General features: G+C 37.7%; 1 protein-coding gene across 2 annotated transcripts; it reads right to left on the minus strand.

The window, feature by feature from the left end:
* Positions 1-273: 273 nt before the first annotated feature.
* On the minus strand, positions 274-11901 carry LOC148863212 (vesicle transport v-SNARE 13-like). Of its 2 annotated transcripts, none has more exons than XM_088976701.1 (6): positions 11655-11901; positions 11108-11223; positions 2113-2171; positions 1788-1976; positions 1316-1486; positions 274-631 (listed from the first exon to the last, which is right to left on the minus strand). In XM_088976701.1, exons 2-6 carry the CDS (start codon positions 11199-11201, stop codon positions 479-481), a joined length of 666 nt encoding a protein of 221 aa, XP_088832827.1. In that variant the 5' UTR covers positions 11202-11223; positions 11655-11901; the 3' UTR covers positions 274-478. The 2 variants fall into 2 exon arrangements, with proteins under 2 accessions (XP_088832827.1, XP_088832828.1); XM_088976702.1 differs by having other exon boundaries at positions 11108-11212; positions 11655-11783.
* Between the last annotated feature and the right edge of the window lie 7811 nt (positions 11902-19712).

A 19712-nucleotide genomic window follows, 5' to 3' on the forward strand; every position in this document is an offset into this window, starting at 1 on the left:
GAATTACTAAAGCGTAATTTAGTGATTTAACAAACTCCATCCACTCAAGTTAACTGAAGTGTAACCTTAAAGGTTAGGGGAAGTTTGTGCAATGGTTAAAGGTTAGGGGAGGTGTAAGTATTGGAAAAAAACCGTCAAGAGGGTATTAATAATTTACCTAAATTTATAAGGGGCAAAACCGTTTGTTATTTAGTTTTTTTATTTTAATATAGAAATCCATGGGAGAAAAACGCTTTGCCCGAAACAGAAGCCTAGACCGATGAACAACTGATGGGTCTCAATTCTCAATTATTTCATTTCAGATGCAATGAGATGGACAGACTGAACACATGAGAACAAATGTGATACGACCACCTTTGCTCACTCGACGCCACACACACAAAATGATATATGAAGAACGTTCATAAACATTCACACATTCACACCAATTACAGAGAATGCCAAAAGCGTCGGCCACAACAGAATTGGACATGTCTTGCTAATGAGACAACTTAAAATACAAGATCAAGATGATTGCAAGAACCAAGGCTGCAATTATGGAACCAATTATCCATTTGTTCCTGCTCATCCTTCTTGACATGAGAGTCAAAATTTTCTTACTCTTGCTAATGTTATCATCAACACCATGAAGCTGCAAAGAAAGAAAGAAAGCATATTAATACGTACACACACATAGAGCCCCTACATGGGTCCATAACCTCTCAAATTAAAACGAAGTAAAAGAAAAATAAGTTTACATGTCATATAAACTAAACAATCGAGTTGCACAAAAAGTCAATTTTTAGTATACATTATATAAATTACGTCTATTAGCACATAGTAGAAGAAATAGTTTTTGCCAACTGAACTGACTCAGTTTGCTAAATATGACTAATATGACAATTCTCTCTCTAGAGTCTACACACACACATAAACATCCTTTCTGTGTATAGAATTCTTTTTCCCCTATCTACCTAAAAAAAATCCTTTTCCCTTGATCCTAAAAATCTAGGACTCTTGTCCTAGTGACTCCAACTCTTAACGCTGTATTCCAACTCCTTGACCATGTAAATGCCAGATTTTTTTTTCTGACCAATATGTAAATACGAGATTTTAACAGAAAAGAAAAGAAATTTATTATATATTGGCAATTCTGGAACTCTTGCTATCCATATCCAAGAGCTCTAGTCGGTGTCAAACATTGTAAGCATTAATCCAATTCTATGTTCCACATAAAACAATAAACAAAAGAAAGAAATTGCAAATTAATGTGATAAACCAATTGTAGGTAGTCGTCAAAAACTGTAATCAATAAAAGGCCAAGTGAAACACATACAGTGCCATGAGCATGAAGGAGAGACTGGCGCTGTTGATGCAAATCCTGAAGGATCGAAACACCTAGTTCTTCTGTCTCCAGCATTGTTTTTCTGCTCTCCTTAATTCTTTCACTTGAGTGGTTCAATCTCTCAGTCGACATCAATAACCTTCCTCTTTGGTCAGCTGATGCCTGTAAGGTCCATTCATCAGTGCTAAAAGATTATTTCTCCAATCAACTGAAGGTGAACATATCCCACAAAAAGTAATTGGAAAAAATAAAGCATGACAGAGCATGCTTCAAAACGCAGTAGAAAAAGGAAAACCTATTGCAAATAAAGACATCCAAGGTTAAGAAAGCCAGAAGCATTTCTATTAGCAGTATAGGTAAATTTAGAGCAACGACCAACTGAATTCTGTAAATAGCATCAAGAGAGACCACCATCTTTCACACCAAATTGAATTTAGAGCAAGCTAAATTGGCCCACACATACCATCAGTGTGTCTGCCATTCCAGACTCTAGCAATTCATCTCGTGCAGCCTGATTAGCATTAACTGATGTGATTCTTTTGACCTCACTTTTCAAATTGTTCAGATCAGATTTATACTCCCTCAACTTTGCAAGAAGCATAGCTTTTACGCTTGGCTGCAAACTTCTTGCCTCAAGGTCCATCTTCCGAATCTGCAGAACTCAGACAAAGATCATCAAATTCAATAACAATGAAAAAGAGAGAGAAAAACCTCAACCAACAGTGAAGAAATTCAGAAAAAAATATATATCACAAGCTAAAAACAGTAGAGGGGAAAAAGAAAATTACCAAAGCCTCAGCATCATCCAATCCAGCTTTTATTTCAGAAACTTTTTGTTTCTTTTGCTCTGCAAATGAAAAGAAACATATATGATCACTTACCAATAACTTAGGCAAAAGAATTGAACCCAGTCACTAATCATCTATGTAGACTGTGCAAACCCTAAATCACCAGCCAGAAGATTTTTTTTTTTTTTGGAAAAAGGTAATGTAATTTTATTCAAACCAACACATACAAGCTGGATTCAGACCCAGAAGGCAGTCTGAAAACCGCAGCAATTACAATCTCCACCAGGAGTTAGAACGAAATAAAACAGACAAATTCAGACTTCTGAACTCCTCAGTAACGGACACCCAAGAGATTAGCTTGCCCACTGCTTTCTGAATTGTATCTTCAGGGCTCTTAGCTCTATTACAGAAAGTCCTACTGTTCCTCTCACAGCCCAAATGGACCACAAGACAGCAGCAGGAATAGTCCTCCACACCAGTTTCCCTTTCTTGCTTAGGCCTTTGACATTCCAACAGCAGAGGAGCTCCTTAACCGAGAGGAGAGCGTGCAATGAATACACAAATGGTCTGTCAATTCAGTAAAGAACCCACAAAGACCACAAGATAAATCCAAATTTGAATGCCCCGCCTCACAAGATTAGATCTGGAAAGACATTTGTCAAGGGCCATCGTCCAAATCAGAAAATTGCATTTAGATGGACTTGTAGAGTTCCATATCTGTGTAGCTGGGAAATCAGTGAGACCCAATCTGCAAAGCTTAGAGGCCAGGGATTTGATAGAAAATTCTCCATCCGGATTCCACTTCCAGCACCATTTGTCTTCCGAGAGCAGGTCTATCTTCTGCTTCTGAACAAGAGTCATCACCTCCACAATCTCTTCAAACTGCCAATCAAAAAGATTCCTCCTAACGAGGGGGGCTCCAAGTAACAGTCTCCAGCAGAACAAAAGCACTCAGCCACAGATGCTTCTTGGTTAGAAGCACACTGAAATAGAAGGGGAAAAACTCAGCTAGAGGCCCATCCAAGCACCAAGAGTCCTTCCAAAATTTAGTTCTATCCCCGTTTTACCAATCTTGACTGAAATCCCTTCCAGGAAGACAGAGAAGTTCTTCATAATACCTTTCCAAAGTGAGTTGCCCCAACTTGGAGGAGGATCCCTAGATCTCCAGTTGCCCCACTCCACCCCATATTTACCAGCTATGAGGGATCTCCACCATGCATTATTTTCAGCCGAGAACCACCAAATCCACTCACAAAGGAGGGCAGAATTAAAGCTCTTCAACTTCCTTATACCGAAACCACCATCAGTCTTAGGGAGACATACTTGGTCCCAATTGACTAGGTGAATTCTTTGCTCATCTTCCCAATCCCTCCAAAGAAAACTTCTCTGAAGCTGCTCCAATCTTTTTGCTACTTTGTTTGGGATGGGGAAAAGAGAGAGGAAATAAGTAGGTAAGTTGGAAAGGGTACTTTTTATCAAAGTAACCCTACCCCCAAAAGATAGATATCTTGCCTTCCATGATGCTAATTTCCTCTCCATTCTTTCAATAACTAGATCCCAAATCAAGGAAGCTAAACAATTTGCCCCCAAGGGCAAACTCAAATATTTCACTGGGAGGGATTCAATCTGACAAGCCAACACCTCCGCACAATCAACTATGTTGGTTACTTGATCCATTGGAATGATTTGACTTTTGTTCCAATTGACTTTGAGCCCAGAGACCACTTCAAACCAGGTTAAAATCCCAAGGACAAGATCTAACTGAGAAGGAGAAGCATCCACAAAGCATAAAGTATCATCTACAAATTGGAGAATATTAACCTTTTCCCCCTCAAGAGCGATTGCAAATCCTTCCCAATCACCAGTATCAGCTGCCTTTTTACAGAGCAAAGTATTTCCATAGCACAAATAAATAGCAAGGGGGACAAGGGATCACCCTGTCTTAAACCCCTAGAGCTATCAAAAAACCCTGTTGACTGACCATTAATCAGAATTGAAAATTTGGGAGAGGTTATACACACTTTAATCTAGTTTCTCCATTTCTGCCCAAACTTCACTACCATTTCAATTTTTGGAATGAGGTGATAAAAGTAGTGTTTAAACTTCTTTAAGAGAAGCATTATCATAAAACGCTTGAAGTACATTCAAAATATCTTGCTTCATAAAGTCCCAGCATTTAACATAAAAGAGGTTGGTAAGACCATCCGGCCCTGGCGATTTATCATCCACCAACATGGTAATAGCAGCTTTAATTTCCTCCTCCGTAAAGGGTCTCTCAATGAAAGAAATCTGATCTTCACTCAACTGCTTGAAAGGAAGTTTCTAGGGAAGGGTCTGAAGGTCCAAGACTCTTTATAAAGGTTTTTATAAAAGTTAGTTGCCACTACCTTCATTTCTGCATCAGAATTCCCCATTCTTCCTTCCCACTCCAACTGAGTGAAGAAGCTCTTGTTCTGGCATTTGCCATTCTATGAAAAAAGTGAGTGTTTTTGTCCCCCTCTTTTAACCAAACCACTTTAGCCCTCTGCCTCCACTTGATTTCTTCTTCCACAGCCAGCTTATCATAATTAATCTTTGCCTGAGATCTCTTCAATCTGCTTTCCTCTGATAAAGGACTAATCTCTTCTGCTGAATCAACTTCCTTAATAATACTCAATAAAGCTCTCTTTTTTAGTTTCTGAGTTCAAATTATTCTCCATTTTCCAGATTTTTAATCTCTTTTTAATGGCACCAAGTTTTTTTGCCAAAATGAAAGAGCTAGTGCCGACCACCTGCAAGGCTTTCCACATAGTCTTCAACAAGGGAATAAGCTTATTATCTTCAAACCAAGCATTCTCAAATTTAAAGGGGGCTCTGATTTTTCCTCTAAAGCCACAGACCAATTGGATTGGAATATGGTCTGATACTGGCCTAGGGAGGGCAATTTGCCTAAAATTAGGGAAAAGCTCTTCCCAATTAGAGGAGACCAAAAACCTATTCAATCTCACTAGGGTGGGGTTGTCTTGATTATTAGTCCAAGTAAAACGACTACCCTGAAGGGGGAAATCCATCAACTCAAATCTGTTAATAAAATCAGCAAATTGAAGCATCGCTCTTGACCTCCTAGCTCTGGTATTTTTTTCTTCAGCAGACAAAGTAACATTATAATCGCCTCCAATAACCCATGGGTAAGACAAGTTTCCCCTCGCCTCAACCAACTTTTCCCAAAAATCCTCCCGGAGATTTCTGTCTGTAGGGCCATAAACATTGGTGATTTGACAGATATTACCATCACTAAACTTCAGAACTAAGGAAACTTAAAAGTTCCCAATGTGAGAAGAGATTAAACTACAGACAGAAGGATCCCAAAGGCTCAACAAACCCCCTGCACTACCCACTGCCAATTTTGCCTTCCATCTGACCTCTCCCTCCCCTAGATGCTTCTAATAGTTGTAGCATCCAAACTTTCCAGTTTAGTTTCTTGAAGCAGGATAATTTTCGAACTTGACTTCTTCAGAGACGCACACACCACTAGCCTTCTTCTTCCTGAATCCAAACCTCTTACATTCCAAGATAAGATTTTTAACTCCACGAAAAAGCGACAAGAACAGAGCAAAACAACTTCAAACTTAAACTCCCCCCCCCCACGTCCCCTCACTGCTACCTGCCTTATCATTTAAACCCCACGTCAGCCTCATCATCTCTCTACTCCTCTTAGAGGTTGTTCTTCCTTTCCTTGCCGCTAATTTCCCTCTCTCCAGAAGAATTATTTGTTCAACCCCCTCCAAAAAATTAATTGTTTCATCCTCCATTCCCTCCATTGAAATTCCCAAGAATTTACCCAATCCCAAGAGTTTCGAGGAAACCCAAGAAGAGGAAGCCAAAATGTTAGACAGCTTACCTCCCTGAAATGATGAATTAGATGTCTTTCCTTTGTTATTACTCAACTGAGCTAGACTTCCAATTGCCTCTCTCAATTCAATTTCTCCCCCCCCCCCCTCCAGTGAACTAAGCTGATGAGTTTCCTCCCCCGTCTTCAGACTAATCATTTGAGTCCACCACCACAATGGGAGCAGCTTCAACCAGATTTTCTTCCACCCTTGCCAACGTTAGGTGATGCACATCCATCCTGGTTTCCTCCATGAAAGGTGAGGCTAACGGACACAGAGGGCTAGGAGGTTGAAGATGAACAGTCCGTATGCCGGCACTACCCTTCAAAGCCAACAGCGGTGAAGCCTGGTTACGAACATGCTCTTCACGACTGTTCCCTACTTTCTTTGGAGGCTGGCTGGACCAACTAGGTTCCCTTTGGCTCGGACTGCTCAATTCGTTCCTACGGAGGAGAAACCTGGGTTCGCTACTTGCTTTGGGCCCAAGCCCACTACTGAACAACTGTGAAGGACCCCTAGCCGGGGTTGGTTGGATTGGAATGGGCTTCTGAGCCCTTATTAAAATCTCCTAGCCCATACACTGTTCGAGGACTGAAGACTATCGGTTCTCCCTACAGCTTTTCGACAAGCTTTCCTCCATGGGTGCCACATGCATCTCCACCAAATACTCTTCAATTAAACTTTTTAATTCTTCAATTCCTAAGCTCCGCCCATTCAACCAAAAGTTTGAATTTTGAACCCCTCCTTCAATATTATCCCTAGCCGGCACATCCTGGCCCTCCAAGACATCCAAGATCCGACGGCTTGGGTTAGAACTGATTCTGTCTCCATCCTCACCTTCATCAGCTGTTGGAAAATTCAACGGTGGTCGGAAGTCAGGTTGAGCATCACTGAGGCGCATTTGAGGTTGAAGATTTTCGCCAACATCCTCTAGAACTAAGATTTTAGAAAACTCAGAGACCACTTTCCCCTCTTTTTGGGACTTCCCGTTTCCTTGATCTCCCCACTTCCATCTACTCACAGCTGGCAGAAACTCAAGCAAAGTTGGACAGAGAACAAAGCTTCCCCCACAGCAATATCCACCTTATTCGGGATGGACTCTCCCCTGTGCACCTTCATTCTGACCCATTCATAGGTTGCTACCTCTGGAGGGGAATTGTTAGTCTCAATGAAACCTCCACACACATCTCCAATGAATTTAATCACACTTGGACACCAGAGAAGTAAGGGAAGGCCAAAAACTAGCCAGAAGATTTTATGCCACTCTGGATGTTGCAAAACCAACATAGGTTCCTTACTGGCTCTTTTCTACTAGGAAAGCAATCATGGTGGCAAGCCTTCTCGTTCTAAATTTTCTTCTGCTCATGGAAGTTATATTAGACTATTAACCTCCTAGGGGTTTAAGGTGCACATCTTGTATTCAGTATCATGTTATATGGTTTAACAGTATTAGGATTAAACTTTTGGATCCATATCTTTCTTTAAGACTTGCATAATCACTTTTTCCCCTTTTATTGAAGGGTAATTGCATGCATCATTATGGTCAGTCCTGTTTGGATCCATACATTGCTGTAACAAAGATCTACAAAGAATTGGTTCAATATCTTTCTTTAAGACTTGCATAATCACTTTTTCCCCTTTTATTGAAGGGTAATTGCATGCATCATTATGGTCAGTCCTGTTTGGATCCATACATTGCTGTAACAAAGATCTACAAAGAATTGGTTCAATATATACTTGAGAAAACATTCAAACATTATACACAATAATCCATAACCATATTTCATAAAAAACACGGGTGACTCAATATCTATAACAAGCCACCATCCAAATCTATACTCTTTAGAAGACTCCAAATCCATAGAAGACATAAATTATCAAACATATTCAATAGCTTAGTAATTTCAACAGTTCAAATAGAGCAGAACAAAGGTGTAGAGCCATTGTGTGTACGTGTGTAAGAAAGAGAAGAGAGGTTAATGCACTAAAACCAACAACAAGGAAGAACAAAAGGTCTTTTAAAAGTTATTAGATGACAGCATGATATATCACATTTAATTTTAGGTAAGGGAATCATGGATAGTGTTGCACCTTCGTGAGCTTCAATTCGAGAACCAGGTGAAGAAGACTTTGTTCGAGCAGCAGGGTGGAAGAGGACAGTAAAGACTGAAGCCAACACCTTTGTAGCGGAGGAAATGATGGTGAAAGGCGTTTCATTGGTTAAATTAAGGGAGCTCAAAAAGGCAACAGTTCTACTTGTAGGGGAGGCAATTGCTTGGTTTAAGAATTTTGTAGATGAGGCACTTTATTATGAAAGAAATCTAGAGTGGAAGAAATCACTAGATGCATGGGGCAGGAGGTATCTTGCAATAATAAGAAAAAATGGAAATGGTTGGTATATAACATTGAGTGAATTTTTTAGACAAGGAGCAAAATAGATGCTTTGCATTCTGGAAGGGAGACGAGTGGAAGGATGGAAGGAGATACTGCAAATAAATACAAAGCTTCTTGAATGAGGTTGTCTATGAGGAGAATAGGAAGAAGGTAGAGAGCTTAAAACAACAGACCTTCAAAAAAGAAGGCCATGTTGGTGCCTCTCTCCCCATGTTTGTAGCCTTTGCTTGGGTTGTCGTGAGACCATAGTTGTCAAGGCGACGCCTAGGCAACAAGACGCCCTTGGAGGCTCGCCTCGCCTAATTGCCAAGCAGTTTTCTATAGCGTGTAATAAAAAACTTTTATATTCTTAATTTTTAGAGGTTATAATTATAAAACGGATTTTAAACTAACATATTCATTTTGTGTGTTTATATACTAATTTCTTTTTATTATTTTCTTATTTGTTAGGGTTTAATCAACACAAACATTGCTAAATGCTGTATTGAACACTCAAAGACTTCAAAACCTGAACCAATAAGGAAGAACTTAAAATGTTGTCCAATCAACACATTTTCTTCTTTTTCTTTACTAATTTTGTGTGTTTATATGCTAATTTCTTCCACCTTTTCTTTTCTTATTTTCCTATAACAGAAATAGGGGCTCAGCCCCTATATTTTTTAATTTTCTTTTCCTTATTTTTTTTCTTCTCATGAATATGTTGGAATATGTTGATTTTCTATACTTAAACATGAAGTTTATACTCTTCTTATGAAAATTATGGATATTTATTAAAGAAATATGATTATGGAACCTAGGGAACTACCCTAGGATACATGTTTTTACTTTAAAAAAAAATCCATCACCTAGGCAACTTCGCTTAGCCTTGCCTTGGCGCCTTGAAATCTATGCATGAGACATCTTTGCACTTATTAATCTCCTGCCCCTTTGCGTCTTATATTTGGAATTGGTTCTCTTCTCTCTTTGTCTGCAAGTGGGACCCTCCTCGGGATGTGGTGGGCCTTTTTGATCCAACTTTCTTTAGGATACTGAAGAAAAGAGGCAGAGTAATGTGGAGAGCCACAAGGGCAGCTATCCTCTGGTCAATCTAGGAAGAAAGAAATAACAAGGTATTTGGAGATTGAAAAATCTAAGGAATAAAGTCATTGAAGGAATAACCATCAAAATCTTACGTCGGCTGAAAACCTTAGAGCTTTTCAAGGACTTCTCAGTTGATGACATCTTAAGAGGCTGGAATGTAGTGGAAAATTCTACTTCTTTGAAGGCTGAATCTCAGGATATTTGGACTCCTACTGTCCAAAGGGTAAAGCTGAACTTTGATGGAAGTTCTTTAGGCAACCCGGGCCCTTCTGAAATAGATGGAGTTCTAAGGGATGCAGAGGGCAGACTAATTGCTTTATTTTCTAGGCCAATAGGAGTGGGGGATTCACTAAGAGCCCAAGTATTGGCTGTACTACAAGGCTTAAGGCTGGGTAAGCAGATGGGGCTTCATCAAATTGAGGTAGAAGGGGATTCTAAGCTAGTAATTGGGTGGATACAATCACAAAATTGGGAGTCTGGATATATAGACAGTTTGTGATGGAAATAAATTGGCTCGTTGCTAGAAAGGGAGATAGGAGCCTCCTTTAAGTGGGTTAGAAGGTCAGCTAATGGGCTAGCTGATATGTTGGCAAAGCAAGGGGCTACTAGAGAAAACTTGTTTTGGGCAGTGCTGTAATTCAAGAGTATTCCAATGAGGTCAACACCCTATAATTGGGTGGTTGATAGTTGTAGTTGTATTTAATTATCTTTAATGAAAGTAACTGTTTCCTATCAAACATTCAATATTATTATGTCAACGTGCAAATGATAAACACTGTGTTCCACATAGAAAATCCAAAGAGATCTTAGATGGAATTTAAAATCCATTACAACTCTATCCAGGGCAGCCCCATTCATGTCATTCTCAGTCACAAGGAAATTGAGATTAGATGATCTCAAAGACTTACAGCATGTACAGAGTCCAAATCAAGAAAAGTCATTCCATTTTAGTTTTCCATGGGCATTTGAGCCCAAGTGTAATATGCCTATGAAAAAAAAAAGTTGAAAAATATTTCATTGTTCATCTCTAAAAATTCTGAAGTTAGTCAAATGACCTCTTCTCTATAGTTTGTCAACAACTAAAAGTAGTTCCATAAGTGGACTTGCGTTCTCAAGTGCAACTTGATACCACAATGAGTTCCTTACATTCTTCGAGCCTTTGGTATCATGTTATCCTGCATTCCATGCTAGAAGTTTCTTCATGTCACTCATTTGGCGATATTGTTTTATTCAGATCATTAATATACTAAACTAGTAACATTTTTACCTTGACTGATAGAAGTTAAATCCTAAGAACGACAAAAGAATTCTTCCAATGCCCTAAATTAAAAAAAAAAAAATGCTACTTCTCGCCAGGCAAGCTGATGTATATAACCTTTACCAACGGATCATAATAAGAATTCTCACAGATTCCAAGAATCAGAAATATTCCGAAACAACAATAGAAGAGAAAAAAAAAAAGACGCAGATACCATGGATCGTTGCAATCAATGATAAAATTTTCAATAATTATGGAAATCAAACAACTTCAGTTGACGTAATATCATATGAACGAAGATATCCAATTTGAAAGCGGATACCAAGGGATCTGCATATATTAAGCTCAACCAAAACCAGAAAATTGCACAAGGAGAGGGGAATGCATCCCATACCTCCATCAAGAAGACCAGCAGATGTGCACTTTCTGGATAGATTTGCTGAGAGCTCGCAGTATTGGCGCTCGTACCCTTCAAAGACTTCACTCATCCTGCCGAAAGCTTTTACCAACCTTGCATCATCATAAAGCGGAGATCGTTAATCTGGTAGACCTCTTAAAAGGTTGGAAAGGTTGCTGGCTTTCCAATTGAATTGTCTTTTATTAAAGAATATTATTTACAAGGAAGTTAAAATTGTTTATATTCCTTTCCAATTGTTTCGATTTGATTAACTAATTCGCAAAAACCCTAGCTCTCTCGTACTCGGGCAATTGAAAGGGCAAGCCTCTGTAACTCGCCTTCAGAAAGAAAACGAACTGAAATATAAAGAAAGGTACTGTCGTGATTGGAGAGAGATCGACCGAATTTACTAAAACATAATAATTTCTGACGATCGGATAAGTCCGTGAAGGAAATGTCAACAAATTAATCCATACAAAGGAAAGAATTTAAGGAAACATGATATTCAAACGAAAGAGGCAAGAAGCCGTATACCACAGCATACCTGAAGAATCTGAAATTGAAAAACCTGGCCGGGAATTACCGGAATCGCCGGGAAGGAACACCAGATTCCGATCCAAGGCAAGCTGGTGAGTGAAAGTTGAGTTCGGCTCTTGAACGATCTCAAAATAATGGCTACAATACTTCGAAGAACCCGGCTGTTTTAATTGACACGTCACAGGTAGAGAAAAAAGTGAATAGTCGAAAGTACCCTAGCCTAAAGCGAGAATAATAAGTCTACAAATTGGCTTGAAAGGCCCCGTTTGTTGACCTGACAATTATTCTTGGGATAAATTACTTAGCCTCACTTATGTTTTTTGATAAATGCTTTAATATCCCCTGTCTCCAAATTTCTTGCTTGACATTTCAAACGAATTGATTATAAAAAAAAATAGACCTCTTCTATTACTTCGATGTTAAGAAATTAATCAAAAAATAATAATGCCATGCTTTTAAATACTTTAAAATTCTCAATTTGCGTATAAATAGTATTTATTGACCAAAATAACCCTGAAAGCCTCTTTTACATATACACCGTAAATTTGGCCTTCTAAATTAAAAGAAAAAAGAAAATAAGACAAGTACGGTTTGAGTGGCCTTATAGGCTTCTATGTCTTTAGTGAAATCACAATGTTAGGAGTTGAGATTTTTTGTAACAAAACACGATTGCGCATCTAACAAGAACCTCACAGCATGCCGATCTGTGAGGAGCAGATCCCCATTGTTCCAACCATCTACCAACTTTATCTTGGAACGTGTAAGTGGTCTATGACATGTGCTTTTTTGTTTGAAAGAAAAGAATAGAAACATAACGGTAATTTCATTGTTTAGTCCACGTCAAACTGGGACTATTTGTATAATCTCTCCAAAATGTCCGAATGAAAACTTTTACATAAGTCAAAGTAGAGGGGAGATCAAAGCATTTGTCATAAGACACAAGAGAGGCTTAAGCAAAAGAAAAATATAGAAAGTAGGCCTTTTTTGCAATCATATCGCTACGCATTGGTGAATTTCCATTTACCCCCTTATCATTTTACGTTTTTCCCCACGTTACAGTTTGTATAATGTAATTTTTATGGAAATTGTCTAAAATTCATCATAAATTTCAGCATTTCTCTTAAATTTATCATAATTTTTTAAAATGTCTAAAATTCATCATCTCACTAACTTGATGTTAAACAGACTAACGAGTGTTAATATATTAATATTTGACCCTTCATAGAAAAATATGAAATATATACATATATTTTAATATTTTAACTAAAAAGATATAAAAAGGAAAAGTTCAAAAAACATTTTCAAATATAAAATACATAAAAACATAGAAATTACAACAAATATTAAATTATAGAAATTGAAAACAAAATAAAAAATTATCTTTAAATTATAAAAACTATAGAAATTGAAAAAACAAATTCAGAAAATAAAAATTGTAGAAAAAACACAAAAAAAAAAGAAAAACACGTAAATTGTAAATAAATAACAAAGGATATAGGAAATTTTATAGATTATAGAAAATAGAAAAAATGTGAAAAAAAATAAATTATAAAAAAACATTGGAAATTATAACAAAACACTAAAAATGCAAAAAAAAAGAAACTTGAAAACTCAAAAATACAAAAAAAAACTCAAAAAATATTAAGATTGGGTAAAAACAGAAATTGCAAATATACATAAAATGATAAAAATTCAACAATTATATATTATAGAAAAAAAGTAAAAAAATGTAGAAACACAAATTTCAAAATTTACAAACAAACTAATAGAATCAAATAAAAATTAGACATTGCATCCTACAATTATTGCAGCAAAAATTCAAAAAAATATTTCAGATAATCAAATAAAAATTTACAAAAATATCTTTTTGCATAAATTTGTAAAGACCACGATGGGGGTTTACAATCCAAATTCAAAAGAATACATTGCAAATGTTTCAAAGCATAAATATTTTTTGAAATTTCTGATCGTCTTTGTTCTTTCAAATCTTCAAACCGATAGATCTTCAAACAGTAGATCTGTGTGGTGGCGACGTCAAATAGGAGAGAGAGAGAGAGAGAGAGAGTGAGTGGTATGGCAGCTATCTTCAAGATTTGAGCAAGAGAGAAGGTGCTACGGTGATGGCAAGATTTGAGCAAGAGAGAGGGTGGTGTGGCGACTACCTTCAAGATCTGAACGAAAGAAAATGTGTTATGGAGGTAGCAAGATCTAAGCAAGAGAGAGGGTGGAGCAGTGGCTACCTTCACGATCAAAAAAAGAGAGGAGGTGTTGTGGCGATAAGATCTGAGCGAGAGAGAAGATGTTATGGTGGCGGCAAGATCTGAGCGAGGGTGGTGCAATGGCTACCTTCAAGATTTCAGCATGAGAGAAGGTGGTATGGTGACAAGATCTGAGCGAGAGAGAAGGTGCCACGGCGGAAGCAAGATTTGAGCAAGAGAGAGGGTGCAGCGCAACGACCAGAAGATCTGACGAGAGAGGTAGAGCATAGAGAGAGAATTTTGGGAGAACAAATCTAGCCCTAACCTAAATGGCCCTTTTCCTCTAACTCACCATCCAAGGGTAATTTGGTCATAAAAATTGTTATTCATGCTAACGTTGATACCTATGTTAAGAAACATTAATGATGCACTAATGGAAAGTAAAACTTAATGACTTGGGGTTCCCTCGATGTTTTAAAAAGTTGTGGTGAGTTTAAGAGAAATGTTGAAAACTCATGGAGAGTTTTAAACAATTGCTAAAACCTCCCTTTAAGTTTCTAACCGCTGCTGAAACATCCCATGAAGTTTGATAATTGCAATTACCTCCCTTGAACTTTCTAACACAGTTGCAAGTTAGCCCCCTTTATTAGAATCCTCTAACAAGAGGCATGAAAAAATCCAAAATGCCCATGAAGTTATTTTTGACCAAAATGTTTATTTTCCAAATTTTATTTTCATATCAAATGCTACCGATCCTTTCAAAAATTGATTTATTTTCCAAAATTTCCCTTCATATCAATCGCTTAAAGGTAAAGCCACAACTTTAAACTTTCTTATTTTCTTTGTTGTTCATAAAGTTTGTATTTTTTTTCTGAAAGCGGCCTAAATAATAATTGCATGGGTATTCTGAGCATTTTTCACATCTCTTGTTAGAGGATTCTAATAGAGGGGATCTACTTGCAACTATGTTAGAAAGTTCATGGAAGGTGATTGCAATTACCAAAACTTCAACAACGGTCAAAAATTTCAGGAGAGGCTTTAACAATTTACCCAAAAATAAAAATCCATTGATTCATTCTCCTTGATTGAAGGAGCCCACTAACTTGCTGGTTATAGAGCTGAGATCTAGGATCAAGTCTTGCCTTCACCCAAATGGCGGGGGGCTAGGATTTTGGGCATGGCTACCCTAAAAAAAACAATCCATGTTGGAAGGGGTATAATTTTTAAAATGTTAATAATAAGAAAAGTAGAACTAATCATAATGTTGTTAATGTTTTCAAGTGTATACAATTATACCTATGCCATTCTTTTTTTTTTTTTTTGATAAGTGTCTACACTTCTAGCTATACCACTTGATTCAATCAAGTCATTGTAGTCGTTTGCACAATAAGGTAAGCTTTCGTGATGCACATATACAAATAATTGCCTTCTTTACAAACTTTTGGTGTGACTCCATTTGGTGACCTCTAGCTCTTTTGTGTTGGATTTTAGTCTCATTAGAGATTAAATCTAATGGGGTTTGATTGATCAATTACTTGAAAAATACACCTGCATACATGTCTTGAAAAATAGTTTTTTCTCTCACTAAAAAACCAGTTTTCAACTTATCCCACATTAGAAAATTACTAAACTTGTTTTAAATTTTTAAATAGAAGCTTATTCACACTCTTTAAAAATATAAGAGTAGAGTATGGAGGCTTGCTACTATGCAACGTACGCACATGTGTGTGTGTGCGGCGCAATGAGACACACTTTGCTTGCACTCCGCATGGTCCGTATAAGGCAACTTTGACTTTTGGTGCAAGGTTGATCGTTGATGATTTCAATAGTCATGATCTGATTGGATGTAATCAAGAGACACTATTCAAAGTTAATAGTCATTAATTGTTAACTACCTTTTAACAGTCAACTTAAAGAGCCTTTTTTCTGAACAAACATCTTCCTCATCTCCATGATTCTTCAGAAACTATTTAAGGAATGTGAATCAAGCAATTCGACATAGGTTTTCAAAAATCACTCGTCTCTCTCAGTTTGATCTACTACTATCTCTCATAGAATGTTTCTTCGGAGACTCTTCAACTTTATTGGTTGCTGATTCTCGCTCAAGGCTCTGTTATATCTTGGAAACAAATTTTCCCATAACCCAACAACAAACTCAATAAAGCTAAGTGAGGGTAAATAACATTCTAAAGACAGTGTCTTCAAACACACCTCAGAGCACTTCTCTAAGTTTCTGTGACCCCAATTCCCAACATTTTTCTTAACTAAGCCTCGATCCCAAGTGCACAATAAGGTAAGCTTTCGTTATACACATATAATTGCCTTCTTTACATATTTTTGGTGTGACTCCATTTGGTGACTTCTCAACTCTTCTACTCAGCTAAGCCTTGATCCAAGTGGCCATTTGGGAGGTCACCTCTTCTCACTATCTTGCTAGAAGATGAGCATTGATTCTTAGGCCATGTTTGGAGGGGCTTAAAATAAGTGTTTATTATGCTTCAAAAGCCAAAACCCTCATGATATAGATGCACATGGAAAGGCCTAAGATTGCACCATGTGGCATTGGTCAGACGAGATCCTAGTCGTCCATTCCTAACAATCCTTAATAATTCCATTGCAAGGTCAAGTATAAAAATGGGTGCCCAGCTTAAGGTAAATACATCTTGCTCATTACTGCTCTCTAGCTCTCTTGCTGTCAAGTGACCTCGTTAGAGGTCTCGTCTCAAGCCTGGTCCAACCCTCTCATACGCTTGACTAACTTGATCATTGGAGTCTCGACCCTTGGGATAACACCCGGGGCCTCTGACGTGTGCTCTCTTGTTCTCAGGTTGGACACATCGGCCTCGACCAAAGAAGCGAAGTTACCTCATTGCCCTCGACTCCATCCTTGGCAACAACAACTCTAAAAAAGAGTTTGGTGAAAAAGCAATAATTAGGCTTTTTCCACCAAAAAAAAAGCCCATTAAAAAAAGTTGATGGCAACTTCTGGCTTCTTGAGTTTTCAAGAATCACTTCTTATTTTTCATCCTAGGTTTACCATTTAAACCTTTTAATACTCAAAATGATTCCGTTTACTCTAAAACCCCCATCCCATCTTCTTCCTCACTTTTTCCTTTCCATTTGCACTTCTCATCACTTGTAGTGGCGACAAGTTACAACCAGGGTCAATTTTCATTCATTTTTTTCTTGTCTTTTTCCTAAAAATTGATCGAATATTGATTTCCACCACTCCATTTCACCCCTTATATATATTTTTTCTTTTATTGTTGTTTGCTTTGAATCAAAGACCTCCAACAGTGGTTTTTGTGATAAAAATGGCATTTATACACAATGGAGGGTAATATTGTTTTTATATTGACAAAAGCCCATTTTGAACTAAGTAATGTTGTCAATTAAGTGTTTTTTTATTAGAAAAATCACCTTACCAAACAGATTTTAAGCGTTTTATTAGAAGCACAAACTTGTCCTATTTTCACTTTTGGTATTTGATAATTTTGTGGTATTTGATAAGAATATAAGGTTGCCTTATTGCTAACTACTAGCAGCTAAGTTGAATTTATACATTTTGGACCTATGAATTTGGATTGGAATCATTACCATTGATTTGTAAATGCCTAACTTCTATAAAATCATTCATTTAATTCTTTCATTTTCTATGCAACCAAATGTAGGCTTATGTTACCGTCCAAGGTTAGAAGCCTTCTATTTTAAGTTAAGAGGCGAATTTAGGGCATGTTCTCTATAGATATTTTTGTCTATACGGGTTAAAAAAGAAGGCACCCTATATCCGACAACCTGCCTACAATCCGGTGACCATCATGTTTCCAACCATCAGCTTGTATCTGACCATATGTACAGAGTATAAATACATACAAAATATAAGGTTTTGCACTCTACATATTTGTATTTGTATTCGTTCCAAACTGAGCCTAAGGCTGCATTTGGTTGTAGTGCAATTTTATTTGCGCTAGCACAAATGCATGGGAGTGCAAATGAAAAAAATGTGCAAATTCTCGTTTAATTTTGTTTTGGGTTTTACTTTATTCTGCTTCATGTCTTAATTTACTTAATTTATATTGCAATCAAACAAAATAAGCTTAATTTTAAAACAAAAATAGGTCAGAATTTACACTGACATCATTTGCATTACCAGAATTTTGCATCAGTATAAATTCATTTGCATTGCAACCAAACACAGTCTTAGGGTTTTATTTAGAGAATAACATCATCACAAGAAGACATATGGCCCCGTTTGGCATGCATTTTCGCATGGGCTGTTGGTTTTTTAGAAGCACAGCAGCCTATGTTTTGGTCTTTTCCCATTTGATTGGGAAAAGATCCAGTCACCTAAAGCCACAACCCCAAAAAGACATGAGAAGCCCATTTCGGGCTATTTTTGGGAAGCTCCAAATAAAGATTTTCACCTTTTTTTTAACTCGTATTCGCGTGGAAAGACACACCTTAACTAAAAGGTTTTCAAGCTGGTAAGATCTTGATGCAAAAGTTCACATCATCTTTTGACTGTTAGAGCTTCCAGAAGATCTTTCAAAAAAAGACTCGCCAAACGGCCCCTATAATCTATTATTATGGGGGTTTAAACCTCAATGTATAGGGTTGTAATAACCACAACAATGTGTTGTATTTGAAGAGAATCTGCAAGTCCCATAACCTAGACCTTGTTCCCCCTTTGAAACAAACAAAATTATCTAAAACAAAAAAGCGTTCATTTGGCATCATAACTTTGCTTCACACCAAGCAAGAGAGCAATCTAATATATTACTTTGTTGTTGCCTTTTACTTAACACTTCAAATTTTACATGCCATTTATCGAGTGATAATGTGTCAAATACACTCACATTTTGAACCATGGTTGACGGTTCCTTTGTTTGACATATGGTCACCCAATTTTCTCAAGGAGGAAAGAATTATGCTCCTCATTATTGGACATTGATTTTCTTCTGCATGCTAAATGAGTGATTGGTGGAGATCTAAATGACAATGTATCAAACAGTGAATATGAAGGAAGTAGGAGTCACACAGCCTTCCTCTTACCTGAATCCAGTCGTTAACAATTTCAGTCTAGTGGATTAGGGCTGCAAGTTGGGCCAGGTTAGGTCAGGTTGAGGCCATCTGATGGAGGCCCATCTCACCACTGGGGGTGGCAGCTCCTAGGATAAGATCAATTCAAGATAAGGATAAGTCCAAGATAAGCAAGATCCAAGATTAGCAAGATAAAGCAAGACTCTTCCAAGATTATCAAGAAAGACTCCAAGAAGCATCAAGATTGTCAAGACAATCCAAGATTCGTGCATCTAGGGAGATCGGACGGTGGAGATCAAATCAAGGAGAGTTCGATCCTATCATATTAGATATTTGGATCTATCCTAGTTGTTGTTTCCTAATTATTTTACAATTTCTCAATGTATTATAAATACTGCTACTTCCCAGAATTATCAATCAATTCACACTTCAGATTTTCACAAATTTCTTCTAGTTCTCTTCTTTTGTTTCCCCACCTTTTCTCTCTCCTAGAGAAATCGGTGTTATTCGCTAGGTGCTCGCGAACACCCGGTGCTTGCATAGCCAGTTTCGGTTTTCATTGCTTCCACGCTGCGTCAGGTGGTATCAGAGCAGGGAGTTCGCCCAATCAGATGGCCAACCAAGACGGTACCAGTCGCAACCCACCCCGTGATGGAGATCAGGGGTTCCCAACTGTTTGGAGAGCGATTGAAGAACAACGCACAACCACACGTAACATCGAGCGACAGTTGGCAGAGGTGACTGAGCAACTACAAACCTTGTTACGGGAGGTTGTCCCATGGAACCGGGAAAATCCATAGCAGATCGAAGGAGACAACCACGACAGA

The sequence above is a fragment of the Nelumbo lutea genome, chromosome 3 (genome assembly GCF_056320005.1).
Source record: "Nelumbo lutea isolate HS-2025 chromosome 3, American lotus-T2T, whole genome shotgun sequence".
Lineage (NCBI taxonomy): Eukaryota > Viridiplantae > Streptophyta > Magnoliopsida > Proteales > Nelumbonaceae > Nelumbo > Nelumbo lutea.